General features: G+C 43.0%; 1 protein-coding gene across 6 annotated transcripts in view; it reads left to right on the forward strand.

The window, feature by feature from the left end:
- The window catches only part of csrnp1b (cysteine-serine-rich nuclear protein 1b), a 78,037-nt gene extending 63,842 nt beyond the window's left edge, over positions 1-14,195 (forward strand). For 3 of the 6 annotated variants that reach the window (XM_047023459.1, XM_047023457.1, XM_047023461.1), the window contains 4 exons: positions 7,468-7,671; positions 10,662-10,930; positions 11,500-11,808; positions 12,047-14,194. In XM_047023459.1, the coding sequence (XP_046879415.1) occupies positions 7,479-7,671; positions 10,662-10,930; positions 11,500-11,808; positions 12,047-13,138 (1,863 nt within the window). In that variant the 5' untranslated portion in view covers positions 7,468-7,478 and the 3' untranslated portion in view covers positions 13,139-14,194. Of the gene's footprint in view, positions 1-7,467; positions 7,672-10,661; positions 10,931-11,499; positions 11,809-12,046 lie in introns of all 6 variants that reach the window. The other 3 variants (XM_047023462.1, XM_047023458.1, XM_047023463.1) reach the window with 1 other exon arrangement.
- Positions 14,196-14,635: the final 440 nt, after the last annotated feature.

Below are 14,635 nucleotides of genomic sequence, written 5' to 3' on the forward strand. Positions count from 1 at the left end.
GTCGTTCCAAACATGTGACCTTGGGCACAGGTATAATGGTGGTCCTCTTGAAGCTGGTGGGGAGTACAGACAGGTTGGGGGAGAGGTTGAGAATGTCACTGAAGACCCCTACTAGCTGGTCAGTGCAGCCCCTGAGGGTCCTACCTGGTATGCCGTCTGGGCCAGGTGCCTTGCAAGGGTTGATCTTTTTGAAGCACTGCCTCACCTCGGCTACGGTTAGTGTATGCTAGGGCTGGGCGGTATGACGGTATATACCGTGCGATGGTAGAAATGTGTCTACCGGGAGAGATTTGGCTATACCGTTTCAACCGCGGTATACTTTATACTATATTTTTGTATTACACGTGTCAATTAAATGTCTGGTTGTTGTATTGTATATAAGCCATCATATAAATCGCATTCTTGCGATATTTAGAATTGTAGTTTAACTTCTATTTGATTTGCTATTTTCGTTTGACCTGAAGCACATTTGCGTTGGTCTGACGGAATTTTCGATGTGGAGTGTATTTTGTCTAAGCGGACCACATTCATGCCGATGCTAATTACTTATATATTTGATGTCCCATTCTGCAGGTAGCCGATTTGTTGTTCAAGTTTTATGTCTCGCGCTGTAAAATTATTGTTGTAAAATTACACTGGTGGCGTTGCTAGCATTCTTGATCTAGGACAGGGTCGGCAACCCAAAACGTTGAAAGAGCCATATTGGACCAAAAAAAACAAAAACAATTATGTCTGGAGCCGCAAACAAATTTAAAAGCCTAATATAAGCCTTATAAGGAAGGCAACACATGCTGTAAGTGTCTATATTAGCTATATTAGCCTATTATCAAAATGATAAGTAGGCTACAAATACATAATGAGCATTCATTAAAAAAGCTAGCTAGCTTCCGTTACCTAGCATCCTAGCATAACACTCGTAGCAATGCTACTTCCTGCTAGTGTTACTTGTTAGCCTCCTCATTGTAAAATTTGAAGACATATGATAAAGTTTCCATAGTCGATAAGATAGATAGGTACTTTATTAACCCCCGAACGCAAATTATTGTGTCTAGGTAGACAGATAGCTAGAAAGCTCATTCAGTCCAGAAAATCTTTAATCGATAAGTTGGATATTGTAGCTACAGTACTGTACAGTTTGAGTCTTATGTTTTTAACTCAAGTGTTGTCTCATGTGAGGCAGTTGTTTTTGTTTGTAATAAATAAATAATAGAGTGTGATGATGTACGGTATGGTTATTTTGTACCATTTCTTAATTGAATTTACAGAACAATTACTATACCGTGATATATACCGTAACCGTGATATAAAATTACTCATACCGTGATAGAAGAATTTGGCCATATCGCCCACCCCTAGTGTATGCACACCACTGGCTAGGCCTTCAGGTAGCTCCACTGCAGGGGGGTCACTGTCCCTCTCAAAGCAAGCGTAGAAGGAATTTAGCTCGTCTGGCAGTAGGACAGAGAACTGGGTCTCACTGGAGCCTCTCCCTTTGTAGTCTGTAATGGCTTTAAGCCCATTCCACATGCGCCTGGGGTCAGAGCCATGGTAGCAGGACTCCACCTTGGTCCTGTAAGCCCTTTTCGCTGCTTTGATGGCCTTCAGAAGGTCGTATCTGGCCTTTCTGTACTCATCAGGGTCCCCAGAGTTAATGGCGACAGTGCGGGCTCTCAGCTTGGCCCGGACCGTGGCATCAACCCAGGGCTTCTGATTTGGGAAAGGCCGGACAACCTTCTTGGGGACGACGTCATCAATGCCGTGTTGGATGTAGCTTTTTGTCATATTTGCCTAAATAAACTTTACATCTTGATAGCAACCAATACATACAAAGATTTGACGGTAATATGAAACTGATCCTACATCTGTGGGCGTTGCATGACTGGTTGTGTTTATTACAATCATTAATCCATACCCTAACTAATGTTTGGACGGGCTATCTGTCTGTCTGTCTACCTACCTGTGCGCACTCTGCCCCTGCACTCAATGAGCGTTAAAACATTTTGTGGGAGTGGCTTTGAAGGGAGGGGGTGGGATATTTTGGTTTGAATGTGTCAAACTGAAGCTAAAATAGCTAGCTTTGCACAACTTACCTACATGGAGATGCAGTAGGGTAGAAACGTTTTGGCTTTATATTTGAGCTGTAAAGTCAACCAATCAGCCTGTAGCCATGTGAAAGCAGGGTTCCTGCAGGGTCTTAAAATGGCATTTTTATCCGAGGTCTTAAATTTAATTTAGTAAATAAAAGGTTTTACCCTTGTTCATTTCCAGAAACGCTGGCCGCAGAAAGTTATTACAAAGTAGCAAAAAAGTATTGTCGTAGCCTACAAAGCGGAGCTCCAGTCTTTGCTACAATTGTAACAAAACCAGCGATGATTCAGTGTGTTGTAGTTCTTTCTGGGGGGATATTGGAGTTGGTACGTACAGAGTTTGTTAAAGTTCAGCTACGTGTGGAAAATGGGAAAGTGTACTTTCAACAAGACATGGCTAGATCACAGCGATTTCCGCTGTTGGTTACAAGCGGTACCCAGCTCCAGGTACAAGGCTCGCTGCAAACTTTGCCAAAAAAATATTCAATGAGGGACTCTGGGTGTGAAGGCACAAGCTAGCTGCAAAATACCTTCAGCGGACTCGGCCAATTAGCCAGTTTTGTGCCTCGCCCCTGCCGTCATCCGGTCTCCAGCGCAATATCATTGCAGGTCCGTTGAGCGACCTTCGTGGTACTTTTGGATCAACTGACACGTCGAAAGCCGAGGTGCTTTGGATACTACACACGATGACTTAACACCACTCATTTAAAAGCAACAGTGAGATTAGAGATCTCTTCCAAGTGAAAGATACTAATGTGATTGCTTTGTTTGTAAATTAAATTAATGTTTTTTCAATGACATAATTAATAATTCATTCATTCATGAATTTACATTTACATTTAGCAGACGCTCTTATCCAGAGCGGCTTACAGTAAGTACACGGACATTCCCCCGAGGCAAGTAGGGTGAAGTGCTTTGCCCAAAGACACAACGTCATTATGCACGGCCGGGAATCGATCCGTCAACCTTCTGATTACTAGCCCGATTTCCAAACCGCCAAGCCACTTGCCTGAAATACAAATATTTTTTCAGAATTTCTTTGATTTAAATATTTTTTTGGTATTACATCGTGTAGGTCTTAAATTTCAATCTGTATGGTCTTAAAATGTCTTAATAGGGTCTTAAATTTGACTTACTGAAACCTTCAAGAACCCTGTGAAAAGCCAGAGGCTCAAAGAGAATTAGAAGACAAGAGGCGAGGCTCTGGTGTGTTTTTGACAATCGCTACTAGATGGCACAATGGTAGCGATGCCGCCATGTTGGACTGAGTTACAGTCAAAGAGTATAGAAGCACTTGCTGCTTTTATAAGAATATAAGATGTTTAAGATGATGATTAAGAATGTAAGATTGATGGGGAGGTTCTGAAGAAGGCAGGCCGGAAGGAGTCACGACAAAGGAGTTTGATTCTTTGTTTGATCCGCGTACTCGACTAATAAACCAATCAGTTCAAGACAAACTGATGGCATGAGTCCAAACTCTGTCTCTCAGCCATGCTTAAATACATGAGTTGGACAGTGCAGATATAGAATGCACAGAATTGCTTCCTTAACGGGTCTTCAGTGGTCAGCACACTGATACACTAGAGCATTCAGCAGCTGAGGTGGCCGTTAATTACGTTCAAGTCCCAGTTCGTACATGATTTGCCTCACAGTCTCCTAACTGTCTGGGTGGTGTGCTATATTTTGCTCAGAGAGAGGCCTCGCTGCAAGACCTCTTGACCTTACAGATACTTAAGCTGTACATGTACACAGAAAATCTGCCTTACAAAGATCATCTTACTGGGCTCGGATAGCTTTCTTTTACCAGACATTTCCTCAGAAATGTATTTGTGCAATTTCTATCTGTAAAAAGTATGTTGTTTATCCTAGGCTCATAGGATTTGCTGTGTATTTAACTTGTTCTCTTATTAGTCTAATCATTTGTAAGGATATTTTTTATAATTGTGTTGGGAGGGAGGGAGATTATCCCTCACCATTGTTTCTGCCTATTGAACAAGATTAGCAAATCAATGTGTCAGGTAGACTGCCATTAACAGACAATGACCCATTTATGACACCATGGACCTCACTCCTAGCCTGACGTTGTCATACTCATAATTCTAGTCAGAATATGAGTCTGAGAACTCTCCGTTGGGCTTTGACTACAGGGCGTGTTTCAAACGAGCCTGGAAAACAAATGCCTCTTCGCTCAATTGGATAGATCTACAACCAATCAGAGCAACAGAGTATGTGACGTATGTTAAGCACCGCATAGTTGTTGTCAACAGAACTAAACTACAAGCAGACTTGAAGTATGCTTGAAGAATGAATACAAACGATTTTTGCCGGTGTTGTAAAATTAATTTAAGGGTAGGGAGAGTACTTGTTCACACGGTCAACCTTTTTGAGCGAAACAATAAAGGGCAATGCATATACGAACAAGTTCTCCGTTTAGGATTACAACTCCATTGGGGCCAGCTGATAAATTAAACTTTTACCGAATCCCGTAGGAAGGACGGCAAAAACATATTTTCCATTGACAAATGCCTTGATTGCGTCTCTCTGTTCCTCTTTCAAAATTAATGCGCTGTCGATGTTTTCTAAAACAGACTCGATGGCAGAATCATAACATCCCAGATCTCCAGCGGTAGCCATGTTTGTTCAAAACGAATTCAACTTAAACGCTCTTTTGTGACGTGGGTGATTACGTTACTGTTGATCATCTGTCCATTATCCTATAAAGCCCGCCCGGCAATTTAATTGGTTCGCCCAGATTCTGGTTTTCTGTAGTTGGTCCCCAATACGAGACCCTCCAGACCCAACTTCCCGACCAAATTTTTTTGGGGGCGGGGAGAAGTTGGGCTGGCAGCCAGGCTACCTCACTCCCTCCTCGCTCTCTCTCTCTCTATCCCCCGCCTTTCCCAAACCCCCTCAAGCTGCAGCCTTTAATAAAAAATACTTTGCTTAGCTGGTGCTCTACTCTCATCTTCCGAATAAACGTACCGAAAAATCCACCCGGTACATTCTTATTTTGGACGGTACGTTTATTTTTGGGGGGGAAAATCAAAACATAAATTTAGAAAATTCCATGCATTCTTTTCGGAAGGGAAGATACATTTGAACTATTTGATGTGAAAACGTTAGCTACCTTAGCCTGCTAGCTACTGGCAAGTAGCTTACATTAGCCAACGACATTAGCTACCAACTGGTTGTCAGTGCTAGCTAGTACAGTAAATGTTAGCCAGAGCCTCATTATGGCTCTGATGTTAGCTCTAGCTACTGTACACTCACATAACGGTTCCCATTCAGCACACCAGCATGACAGTCACAACCTATAGACAACGACCCTCTCATTGTCAAATAGACATCCCAGGGCATTTACTTTTTAATATTTTGCAAACTCAAGTACAGTAGATACCTTGAAGGTGTAACTAGTACTGGTGCAAGTTCAGGATTGTATGCCGCACGAGACACGGAATATGAGGTGCTGCGAGATTATGTCATTAGAAATAACACAGCACCTGCAATTGTGCTGCGCGGCAGTCGTGTCTACTATAAGTTTGTTGAGGTACCGTAAACCAGTAGTCATGGCATGTTTGTTCATTGACAGATTTGTAACTATGTATTTCCAAGCTACAGGCATTGAAGTATTTTCCTAGCAATGCTTTATTTGGTAGTGGTTGTCATGTTGACTGTAAGCTGTTTAAGGAAAAGTGATAGTACTAGTACATGTATGTTTGTAACTAGACAGCCTCTTTTTTTACTTTGTAATAACTGAGTATGTCCAGTGGTTTTCATGTTATGTTAAAGTCATGTTGACTGTAAGTTTTTGTAACACCCTTTTTTTTGAAAATTTCTAATAATGATTATGTATTTCCAAACTACAAGTGTTGAAGTTTTTTCCTAGCAATGATATATTTGCTGTCCATTTCTATTCCTGATTGCAAGAGACAGTAAAAGATGCGCACTTACACTGATAGAAACACATTTTGATCGCATATGGACACAGTTTGCGTGCTGATTTGGCAATTTTCCGGGGGGTACTTTTATTAGATTTTGAGGATTTGTCCGGGGTGGTACTTTTATTCCGGAGGGGTACTTTTATTCGGAAGATAAGAGTACATGGATGTTATAAAGCTTTCATTTGCTTTTGCAACAACGGCCTTATCAGGTGAGCAGACCAGATGATCAACAGATGCTGATCCCAGGCGTTTTGTAATGCAGCACAATGCAAATGGGACCAATTGGTGACGTGATGAGGCATTGTGAGAAGAGAGACATGACACAATTCCCAGTCAAATTATTCCATGAATTGCATCACTGGTCCTTTATTCCTTCTATTACAAGATGTTCTGGGAACTGGACTGGAGAGGTCAACCAAGCCTTTCAAGTCATCCCCCTTAGTGGCCCAGGCCAATAGTGTTTTCTCACTAACAGCAAGGTGATCCATTCATCCTGACCCCATCTACCTCCTACAAACCCTACCGCTACACAGCATGCCAGCACAGAGGGACCTAACTTCTTGACCAAGATCTTTTCAGCAAGCAAGTCAAACGGAGCCTTTGTGCTGCATTTACAAGCAGGAACAAATGTTTACAAGATGGATGCTGTATGGCGGACAGGATGGATCCTACTTTTCTAAGGGAAAACTATATACTGTATCTCCTACCAGTATAGTTTGCCAGTGTTATGCTAAATTGTAGAAGGTTTAAAGTAGTACCAGTACCAGTTTGTGTACCAAGGCTGCTTGAGGCCTCGCAGGAAAGGTTTCACTGGAAAGCAAACAGCATCTGGTGGTATAAGCTAGACGTGGTGACAAATCCAGTCTCAACAAGTAGATATAGACTTATTTGTTTCTGAGTGAACCTTACTTCTTGTCCATCTGTCTAGTGGATCGAAGTTCTTACAAATAAGTTAATCGACTTAAGGTCACATATGTTTCCAAGCGTATACTTCTTACCTTTTAGATCAAAGATATGTTTACTTGATCAGTCTCTAGAGAAGGGATATTCTGGCAGTTTCACACCTCTGTTTTCTAAACTTCATTTAACACAATTATTACTGCAAGAACACAAGGAAACAGGGGTGCTGTCCCTATGAGGACAAAGGGGGATAGACAGACAGCCACAATTCAGCAGTGTGTTTAAAGAGGGAATGAGGCACCAGCATTTCTCAAGTTTTGAGAGGTGAACAGAGTGGTGATTGGTGTATGGCCAGCGTTTCCCTTTATGTAAGTTTCGGTCTCCCCCTCTCTGTCTGTCTCTCTCTCTTAAAAATCTAATCATTTATAGAAATTGTTTATAATTTACCTATTGATCAGATTACAGATAATTGTCTGTATATATTTGACTTTGACCGAGACACACTACTAACATACCTCCCGCCTTTTGTGTCCCCACAGATCGTTCCCCAATGCTAGCGGCCATGAGTGGGCTCATTCTCAAGAGGAAGTACGAGGAGGTGGAGGACGACCCATGCTACTCCTCGCCATCCTCACTCTCCTCTTCGGCCTACTCCTGCTGGGACTCAGAGAGCGAGAGCTGCGACTCTGACACACTGGACTCCCCCCCCAGCAACCCCAGCTCCCCTGCCACACATTTCCACAGTGAGTGTTGGAACACGCAGAGGCCTGTCTGAGTAGTGGGCATGCACCCAGCACAGGTGTGGAGAGAGACAGAGAAAGTGATAAAGGAAGACGTAGAGAGGAAGGCATGTAGGAACATGGGAGGGAAATCATTAGACTTCAGATTTTTTTTTACTGACAAATTTGTTGCATAAGACAGTGTGGGTGCTGAGAGAAGAGCAGTGTTTGGCTGTCAGATTAAGCGGCAGTGGTGAGGAAATCATTTGTCTCCACAGATGTCACAAACATGGATGGCAAACTGCTGCAGGCTTTATAGATTTCTTGCGATGACACACATACACACAGTGGCGTAACGTAGTAACGACGGGCCCAGGTGCAAGATATTATGACGCCCCCCACCCCCTAGTGAACGCAAGCTTTTTTTTTTTTTACATTGGAATAGATACAGTGCCCTCCAAAAGTATTGGAACAGTGAGGCCAATTCCTTTATTTTTGCTGTAGACTGAAAACATTTGGGCTTGACATCAAACGATGAATGTGAAACCAGAGATCAACGTTTCAGCTTTTATTTCCAGGTATTTACATCAGGATCTGATGCACAAATTAGAAAATATCACCTTTTTGTTCGAACCCACCCATTTGTCACGTGAGCAAAAGTATTGGAACATATGACTGACAGGTGTGTTTTGTTGCCCAGGTGTGTCCTATTACATACATTATTCAATCAATAAATACCACTGAATGTCTACACTCAGGTTCAGATTGGGTAAGATAGGTTTTGTCTATGCAGACTGTATTCAGAGGTGAAAACAACATGAAAACCGGAGCGCTGTCTTTGGGTGAAAAACAAGCAATTGTGAGTCTTAGAGAAGATGGAAAATCAATCAGAGCCATTGCAGAAACATTGGCCATAGCCAGTACAACCATTTGGAATGTCCTGAAGAAGAAGAAAACTACTGGTGTACTAAGTAACAGACGTCGAACAGGTAGACCAAGGAAAACATCAGCAGTTGATGACAGAAACATTGTGAGAGCTGTAAAGAAAGACCCTAAAACAACTGTTAGTGAGATCAGCAACAACCTCCAGATGGCAGGAGTGAAGGTATCACTATCTACTGTTCGCAGAAGACTTCATGAACAAAAGTACAAGGGCTACACCAGAAGATGCAAACCACTCATTAGCAAGAAGAATAGGAAGGCCAGGCTGGAATTTGCCAAAAAGTACAGAGATGAACCTCAAAAATTCTGGGACAAAGTTTTATGGACTGATGAGACAAAGATTAACTTTTACCAAAGTGATGGAAAGGCTAAAGTTTGGAGAAAGAAAGGAACTGCTCATGATCCCAAACACACAAGCTCATCTGTGAAACACGGTGGAGGTAATGTCATGGCTTGGGCTTGCATGGCTTCTTCTAGGACGGGCTCATTAATCTTCATTGAGGATGTAACACATGATGGCAGCAGCAAAATGAACTCGGAAGTCTACAGAAACATTTTGTCTGCCAATTTAAGGAAAGATGCAACCAAACTGATTGGCAGAGCCTTCATCATGCAGCAAGATAACGACCCAAAACACACTGCCAAAACAACAAAGGAGTTCATCAGGGGCAAGAAATGGAAGGTATTAGACTGGCCAAGTCAATCTCCAGACTTAAACCCTATAGAGCATGCATTTTACCTGCTTAAGAGGAGACTGAAGGGAGGAACCCCACAAAACAAACAACAACTGAAAGAGGCTGCAGTAAAAGCCTGGGAAAGCATCAAAAAGGAAGAATGCAAAGGTTTGGTGACGTCAATGGGTCACAGACTTGCTGCAGTTATTGAAAGCAAAGGATTTGCAACTAAATATTAAGTCTTATTCACTTAAATATGTTTTAAGTATATCTGTTCCAATACTTTTGCTCACATGACAAATGGGTGGATTCAAACAAAATGTGATATTTTCTTAATTGTGCATCAGATCCTGATGTAAATACCTGGAAATAAAAGCTGAAACGTTGATCTCTGGTCTCACGTTCATTATTTGATGTCAAGCCCAAATGTTTTCAGTCTACAGCAAAAATAAAGGAATTCGCCTCACTGTTCCAATACTTTTGGAGGGCACTGTATATTCCGACACCCCATGGGCCCAGGTGCAGCCGCACCTGCTGCACCCCCTATAGTTATGCCCCTGCATACACACACTCCATGGTATAAATATCAAGCTGTGTGTGTGTGTGTGTGTGTATCCAGTAACTCCCAAAGATTTTTGTTTTTATGGTGGATAGTTTGGTGTGTGTAACCACAATTTCTCAGAATTATATTGATCATACAACTGCAGCCACTCACATTCTGTACAGTGGCTGAAGTGTTTGTAGGTCCAGTTTCCTACCACATACATTGTGGGAAGTGCGTTAAGCAGCTGTGATTCAGTATTATTTCTGTGCATCCAAGATAAGCTTATAATGAAATACAAATAATGCATGTTGAATATACCTGTCACAGAGGAAGTGGAATTTATTATAACATTCAGGATAATCCGTCAGTCTCGTCCCTTCCCCACGTATAGCTCCACTTTGATTCACATGTGGTTTTCTTTGAGGGGGGTGGGGGATTCTGTCCACTTGTGTTGGCTAGCTCTCACTGAAAGCATTGATTTGCTAAAGTTCATGATCCTAATGTAGTTTACAAAAGAGGAGTTGTTGTTTGGGATACAAAATAAAAGGTTTAGGAGTAGGGAGATTTCTTAAGTACTTTATTGAAGGTACAATAGATAATGGCACAAAGACTTGTGTGCAAGGATGTGTCTCTAAAGTTTGTTCAGCAGACCTTATACAAGTTAAGATAATTCATGTTCCACCTAGTGGTATTAAAGGAGAAAGCAACTACTGAGTAGTTGAGGAAGCTTTAATAATTGCGGAGGGGAAATAGGCGGTTTGTATATGTTTATATTCCCCAAAATGGATGTGAGTGTTTTCCTATATTTGTTCTTAGTTGTCGGTATCTTAACACTGGTTTTCCCTGTCCATCAGCCACATCCATCTTGAAGAAGGCAAAGCGGATGCGGCGGGAGCGCGGGACCAACGTGACCTTTGACCAGGTGACTGTGTTCTTCTTCCAGCACTGCCAGGGCTTCATCAGCGTGCCCAGCCGGGGGGGCTGCTCACTGGGCATGATGCAGCGTCACAGCGCCCTGCGCACCTACACGCTGGCAGAGTTTGCTGCAGAGCAGATTGTACTACGCCGCAAGAAACTCCTGGACCGCCTGAGGGAGGAGAAGCTGGAGGCGCTGAAGCTGAAGGTGAGCTTGGTTGTGCAGAACTCAGGCCAGTTACGATGTCTGATTGTTTGAATGGAGAAGAATAGATCTCAAAGCCTTGTCAATAATGGTAGATTCAACTCCCCACCTCCATCAGAGACACTGACTGTCTCCCCACCTTCAAGAAAAGGCTCAAGACGCACTTGTTCTGGGAGTACAACGGTACCTAGGAATGGTTTGCTGGTCCCAATGTTAGTTTCCTCAAGGATCACAATGACTCTTGCTTAGAGACTTGTTGCTCTTGTTGGTTAGTGGTAACTGATTTAACTTGTTGTACTCGCTGTGAAATATTTTTTACTGTTGTTGCTTTTCTAAAGGTACACTTGCACTTATAGCCATTCGTGTTGTTTAATTGTAACTTGTTGGCACTTATTTTGGTTGTTCACAAAATGTACTTCATGTTTTGGCTACCTGCAATGTTTTTGGGGTTATCTTGTTGTTATTATCAGTGACCTATGCACTTTGTAAAGCTCTCTCTAGGAAGTCGCTTTGGATAAAAGCGTCTGCTAAATGAATAAATGTAAATGTAATAATCCCTCATCCCTTTACAGCTGACCAAGAATGGCACGCAGGAGAGTGAGGAGGCAGAGCACCTGACCGTAGACGACTTCCCAGAGGAGGAGCTTGACCTTGACCTGGGCACAGCCGGCGCCTGCCAGGACAATGGCTCCTTCCTGCACCCGTACTCGTCCAAGCGGCGCCATATACTCCTCAAAGCTGCTGGCGTCAAGAAGATTGACAAGGAAGAGAAGAGGCAGTTGCACGAGCTGCGTGTGTCACGTGAAGACTGCGGCTGCAACTGTCAGGGCTTTTGCGAGCCTGAGACCTGCGGTTGCAGCCTGGCTGGTATCAAATGTCAGGTGAGAAACGCCGTTCATTCACCTTTTTTGAGTAGGCTTAAATTCTATGAATCAAATGGTTGAGAGGAAATAGTTTAAACCTACAGTATTGACTCAATAAAACATGCTATGATTAAACATGCCTTTCGGTTGCAGTGTTCCAGACTTAAAGCAGCTTCAGTAGTTGAAAGTGCCTTTGGACTCCAAGCAAAAAAGCTGACACTATTGCTTTCCTCCCTTCTCTCTCTCTCTTTCTCAGATGGACCACTCGTCTTTCCCTTGTGGCTGCACTAAGGAAGGCTGCGGAAACACGGAAGGCCGCATAGAGTTTAACTCCAGCCGCGTGCAGACTCATTACATCCACACCATCATGAAACTGGAGCTGGAGAAACGTCTGGAGGAGCACTCTGGACCAGAGGAAGAGGAGGGGGAAGGGAAGCTTGAGGTCAATGGCTTCCAGTTAGACTGCTCTAACCACGGTTACGGCAACAGCTGCAAGCTCCTGGGGCTCCCACCTCAAGCGGATCATTCTTGCCTAACAGTTTCTCTCCCCACCGGAACCTCTTTCCACTTCAGCACAGAGCTGGCGGCGGGTGGGGAGAACAGCTGCAGCAGCGACATGACGGACTCGTCCTCGGGCTCCTCTGCCCATGAGGACTCTGAGGCAGGGGAGCGTAGCACAGGTGAGGAATGCTTCCCGCTGGGCGTGGATGAGAGCAGCCTAAGCCGCATCCTGAGGTTCAGCAACGCTTACAATAAAGACTGTACCGTCAACTGCAGGGGTGTGACAAACTGCCTCAACAACAACTGCCATGAGAAGCAGCAAGCTCTGCAGCAGTCGTCCTTGTTCGGAGGCTTCAGCTCGGCAGAGTTCCCTGATAAGAATGAAAACTTTGATGCCGCTCTATTAGACTCTACAGATGATCACATGGGTAGTCGGGCAGCAACAATATCGGAACTGTTGGACGAGAACGCCAACCAGGGCAATGGTCTCTTCCACAGTGGCAGTGTTCCACGCACACCCTCACCGTCCTTTGACCAGTCAGTCAGCTATGGCATGGACCTGAGCTTGTCCTCCGAGTCAGACCTGGAGTTTTTTTATGGCTTCCCTTGTCTGGGGCCGAGCTCGCTCTACAGCTCCCTTAAAGAATACGAACACATGGACAATTTCTTTCAGTCCCAGATGCCTAGTTACCCCAGCCTCCTTCAGGCCAGTGACCCGGTGACCTGCCTTCTGGAGTCTCTGGTTGGCCTGTCAGAATCTGTCCCAGAACCCCCTGCTACTTTTACAGACAATCAGTTGTTAGAGGAAGCCTTCAAGCTTTCTGTTATGGAATCTGTGAAAGGGTAACACGACATAATGTTCATAGGAGTTGAAAATACGAAATGAAAAGGGGGGGGTGAGGGCTGTCAGTGCACAAACTTGTCACTTGATGTCAAGTAATGTCAAACTTGTCACAAACTTGTTTTTGATGTTTACGGTTTAAAGCTGTGGTCTCCCTCTAGCTTATAACTTTCACAATTCCATACTTGCCTTCCAAATGTGAGCAAAACAGTGTTGGGATTAATGAGATGCGAAATTACATTTCAGTTAAGAGTCCGTGTAGGAAATACAAGATCAATTTGGTCGTTTTGAAATGATCTTAAGAGCGATACTGCCTGTCAAATCCTCCATCCAAAAGGTGTTGTGCATAAGCCTCGTTGGTGTCATGAGGGAATATTTGTCGAATGTGCACCTCAGGGACTTTTTGTAGCTTTTAAAAGCTGTATTGTGACTGATGCTGTGTTTAGGAGTGGGCCTACCTTGAAACTGACACGGTCATGATGTTGACCCCTACATGGGTGTATGGCTCTGTCACAGTTGACTTGAGTAGATGGGGGTCAACTCTGCTATTGATTCTAAAGGGCAGTCATCATCCTCAAAATGCCCCCAAGGCATGAGACAAGGTACAAATATTGTCCCAACGACTCTTAAATTAGCACTGTATGTTATATAATAATGATGAATTTAGTGTGTTCAAGCAAAAAGAAGCCAAGATTTGTTTTTCTGCCTGAATGCAGAATTCATGCCTGCTTCAACCCTGCCCCCAGAGAACCAACCTTTGATTCTCTGGGATGGATTCAACAGTTGAGGATAGGGTCATTATTCATGAGATACTACAAAATGATGAGATACTACAAAATTATTACAGTTGAAAGTGATGTTCAAAACAGAAGCTGAAATATATTATGTTTATTTTATATTTATTTAATGCATAATGTTATTGTATTTGTTTCATATGATGACCTATATAATTCGTATTGAAGGAGCACCATGGTTTGAAATGTTTTACCCAGAAGTGCTATCTCCTTATCAATCCCCCCCCCACCCCCATTATATATATATGTTTCTATATATATATATATATATATGTATGTGTGTATGTGTGTATGTATGTATGTGTGTGTGTGTGTGTGTGTGTGTGTGTGTGTGTGTGTGTGTGTGTGTGTGTGTGTGTGTGTGTGTGTGTATGTGTGTATGTGTGTGTGTGTGTGTGTGTTATTAATTTAGATGTAATGTATTGGTGAATTATTTTGTTTATTATTTCACTAGTTCTTCTAATATGAGGACTTTTATTTGAAGGCATTTACCGATGACCGTTTGCCCGTTGGTCATTAAGCTGACATTTACTCATTGTGCCTGGCTACCGTGTTTGCCAGTGTGAGCAAACAGTGCTTAAATTTCAGACGTGGGACTGAAAACTGCGGAACCTACTTAATTACTGAATCATAAGAATTATGGGTCTATTGTTGTTGCTGTCTTTGAAACTATAGAAAATAACACTCATTTTGTAACTAATTCAATGAA

Source organism: Hypomesus transpacificus, chromosome 8 (genome assembly GCF_021917145.1).
Source record: "Hypomesus transpacificus isolate Combined female chromosome 8, fHypTra1, whole genome shotgun sequence".
In the NCBI taxonomy this organism is placed as follows: domain Eukaryota; kingdom Metazoa; phylum Chordata; class Actinopteri; order Osmeriformes; family Osmeridae; genus Hypomesus; species Hypomesus transpacificus.